The 3,507-nt window shown below is 48.0% G+C and overlaps 1 protein-coding gene across 6 annotated transcripts in view; it reads left to right on the top strand.

Moving 5' to 3' along the window:
* Positions 1–3,507, top strand: part of PEX5 (peroxisomal biogenesis factor 5) — a 21,333-nt gene that overhangs the window by 9,789 nt on the left and 8,037 nt on the right. For 3 of the 6 annotated variants that reach the window (XM_014585129.2, XM_027769206.1, XM_027769208.1), the window contains 5 exons: positions 33–49; positions 518–608; positions 980–1,090; positions 1,351–1,443; positions 1,756–1,875. In XM_014585129.2, the coding sequence (XP_014440615.1) occupies positions 33–49; positions 518–608; positions 980–1,090; positions 1,351–1,443; positions 1,756–1,875 (432 nt within the window). The remainder of the gene's footprint in view (positions 1–32; positions 50–517; positions 609–979; positions 1,091–1,350; positions 1,444–1,755; positions 1,876–3,507) is intronic. The other 3 variants (XM_014585131.2, XM_027769207.1, XM_014585132.2) reach the window with 3 other exon arrangements.

Genomic DNA, 3,507 nt, shown 5'->3' with positions numbered 1-3,507 from the left:
AGAGGCTGTGGGGGGGAGCGCCCGGGGAACCCGCTGCCACTGATCGCTGGTGAGTCCAGCTGTTTCTGGATCGCTGCGGAAGGAGCACTGGGCACTTGCCCGCCTTCCCAGCCTCCTCCATCTGTATTCTCAAAGTAGCTTGCAGCCCCTTTTCTCCTACTTTATTTCTTAAGTTTTTTTGCTTGTATTATTACCTGTGAATTTTCGTTTCAAATGTAATCAAGAATCTTAACTGGCCTACCAAAAATACATAACTTCATTCTTTACCCTTTTTCCCTTTTTAATTTTGAGCCTGTTACTGTCTGTTCCTTCTCTCTGCAAAGATAAGTTTGGGAACGAGGATGTGCATGGCACGTCCCCCTTTTGCTCAGATGTGTCCTGCTTGATGTGAACTGGACTTTGTGGAGTGTTCCCCTCTCTCCCCCGTTGCACTGGAGTTGCTCTGGGCCAGAGTGAGAAGAGCAGGGGAAGGCGGTGGCAAACCGTGTGTGAGACCAGCTGCTGACATCTGTTCCAGGTACGATGAGTACCATCCCGAGGAGGATCTGCAGCACACGGCCAGTGAATTTGTGGCCAAGGTCGATGACCCCAAGTTGGCCAACTCCGAGGTGAGCCACATCCTGCTGCTGCTTTGCCCAGCAGAGCTGGTTGGGAGGCAGGAGTCTCGCTTTTCTTACTCCCGTTTAGTTTTCAGAGAAAGAGAAGAGATCCTAGGTTGATTCTTCCTGTCCCCAAAACTGGGACTTACATTCAATATTCATTCCCTCATTTCCTTCCCTCCCAACCCTGCCTTAAATCTTTAGGGCCAGAAATCCCTTTTCTTTTGCTTTCTACTTTTCTCAGGGTCTTTACCCTGTCTTGTCTCCAGCTAGCGATGGTCAGGGGAGGGCGAGGCGAGCACAGGGTCCTCTTGGGCATGGTTGAGAGTGCACACCTGGAAGTCCTCTCCCCAGTGGCCCGTGTGTGTCTCTGTGCCCAGTTCCTGAAATTCGTGCGGCAGATTGGCGAGGGGCAGGTGTCCTTGGAGTCCGGTGCAGGGTCGGGCCGAGCTCAGGCAGAACAGTGGGCAGCAGAGTTTATACAGCAGCAGGTAGGACATTGCCACTTCCCAGTCCCCCGTCAGAGCAGTTGGTGCCCCAGCCTTGGGTTCAGTGCTCAGAGGTCCCAGATGGGGAAGGGATTTTACTGCCAGCTTGTCTTGGTTAGCATCCAGGTCCTGAGTGGGTGGGAAAGAGGTTCTGAGATTGTTCTTGGAAGCGACCAGGTTGGTGGCGTGTGGTGGGTGTTTAGTCTGTGTTTGGTGGGTAGGAAGTTGGCGGAAGTAGTTCTGACCATGCTGCTTTGCCACAGGGTACATCAGATGCCTGGGTTGACCAGTTCACAAGGCCAGGAAACACGTCTTCTCTCGATATGGAGTTTGAACGAGCCAAGTCAGCTATAGAGGTGAGAGTAGATAGTGCAGGAGCAGATGCCCCACGGGGACACTCCTTGGAGAAGGGAGGGTGTGTTAATGTTGAAGAGGGCGAGCGTCATATTTCCCGTCTTGGAATTGCCAGGGATGGGGAGAATGCAGATTCCCAGGTGCTACCCAAGACTGCCGAATCAGAATCTGGGGTAGGGTCGGGGAATCTGCATTTTTATAAAGCTCTTCAGATGGTTCTCGAACACAGTGAAATCGAATCCAGCTCAGTAGGGCTGAAGGTGGGTGGGTGGCCATGACGGATCTCTTCTCTAGCTGCCTCCCCTTCCTTACAGTCTGATGTCGATTTCTGGGACAAGTTGCAGGCAGAGTTGGAGGAGATGGCAAAACGGGATGCCGAGGCCCACCCCTGGCTTTCTGACTACGACGACCTCACAACCGCTTCCTATGATAAGGTGAGGAGTCCTGGGTTTCCAGGTTCCAGAGTTTCCTTCTGTCCTGAGTTTGAAGGGTCCTCGACTATAAAGTGATTATTTTCTTGAGTGCTTTTCTAGGAAAAGAAGTGTGAGTCATTCCCTTACTCCTGCTGTCCTTCAGTAATTGAGTGTATATTTCAGTTTGGGATTTAAAGCTCATTACGGCTGCCTTTGCCAAATAGTGGTGGTGCAGTGACCTCACATCCACGATGGAGGTGCACGTGACTGTTCAGGTAGCCCAGGGGAAGGAGCAGGTCAGATTGGGAACGTTTTGAGAAGACGGCAAACTCCTTTGGGAGGGAATGGTAGTTGGTAGACTTTCCCTCTGCTTTCTCCCTTAATATTCAGTCATCATTCTGCCCACAAGTTCACTTCAAATTCTTATCTCTTGTAGATACTAGCCCCGTGCCCCAGTTTAGGGTTTTCTGGTGAATATTAGGAGACTGTCCCAGCAGTCGGTGGTGAGATGACTGGATATGACGTTTACTGACACAGGCGTGGGTGTTACTTCAGGGCTTCACTGCACGGCACGTGGGTTGTGGAGCATTTGTGGGTGTGGAGTTAATTGGTCTCCTGAGTTGAAGCACGGGGTGGGAGGGAAAGAATTGCTTGGATTTGAAAAAAGGCAGAATAGGAACTGGCGAGGTGAGTAGTAATATCTTTTTCTCAGCTCAGGTCTGGTTGGGAAAGGATTCTGGAACTACTGGGTTATTGGAAAAGTCATGTTTTTCTACGCAAAAATGTGCCTTGCCTTTTCCAGTGACCCAGGACCAGAGATGTGAGGCAGGTCGCTGGAGGTGGGTCTTCATAGAATCAGAGAACTGTACAGAGACAAGGAGGAAGTTGAGGGTAACTTTAAGAAGGTAGGGTCTGAGAGCCAATAAAGAACTTAGTATGAGGAAAAATTTGATTTTGCTTATTCCAGTCTGATCTCTGGGGATTATCTGAAAAACTATCCTGTATGATGTATAAAAAGAAAAAAGAACTTAGTTCTTAAGACCTTGCCCTATATCTGGCCATAATACGAGTTCCTTCTATAGAATTCTGATAAAGAAGGGCTATGGGCATATCTATAAGAACACTTCATTGTTTTGTGTTAACAATTGATAAGTGACGTCGGCCCCATCAACTTACAGGTAGCAAGTTATATACATTTTAGATAAAAGTGTTCATGTTTTGGGACCAGCAGATGGCGTAATGGTTAAGTAGCTGGGCTCCCACTAGTCTCCCGCAGTTCGAGTTCCGGACCTGGCAGCTTAAAATTCACTCCAAGCATGCTTGTTTGCGCAAAATCTCAGGAGGAGGATGGAAAAGAAGGGGTTGCTGAATGGTCATCCCCAGGTAGGGGAGAGATTTCTCACTTTCTCTCTCCCTCTCCATCTCTCCAGCAAGCCCACATGCCCTGTAGCAAAAATATATCTTTAAAAAAAAAAAATCATGCTTTTTATGAGCATAGACATAGAACTGATCTCATCTAAGCAGTGTTTGCATGTGGCACTTACTACTCTCATGTCTATGACCCGCTGGCAGAATACATTTTTAAATAAAAAATGTAAAAATATAGTTATGTTTTTAAGTCCTTTTTTTTTTTTTTTCCTTTTTTTTTTTTTT

Source organism: Tupaia chinensis, unplaced genomic scaffold (assembly GCF_000334495.1).
Source record: "Tupaia chinensis unplaced genomic scaffold, TupChi_1.0 Scaffold149011_1, whole genome shotgun sequence".
Classification (NCBI taxonomy): Eukaryota; Metazoa; Chordata; class Mammalia; order Scandentia; family Tupaiidae; genus Tupaia; species Tupaia belangeri.
This window is presented reverse-complemented; position numbering and strand designations above follow the sequence as displayed.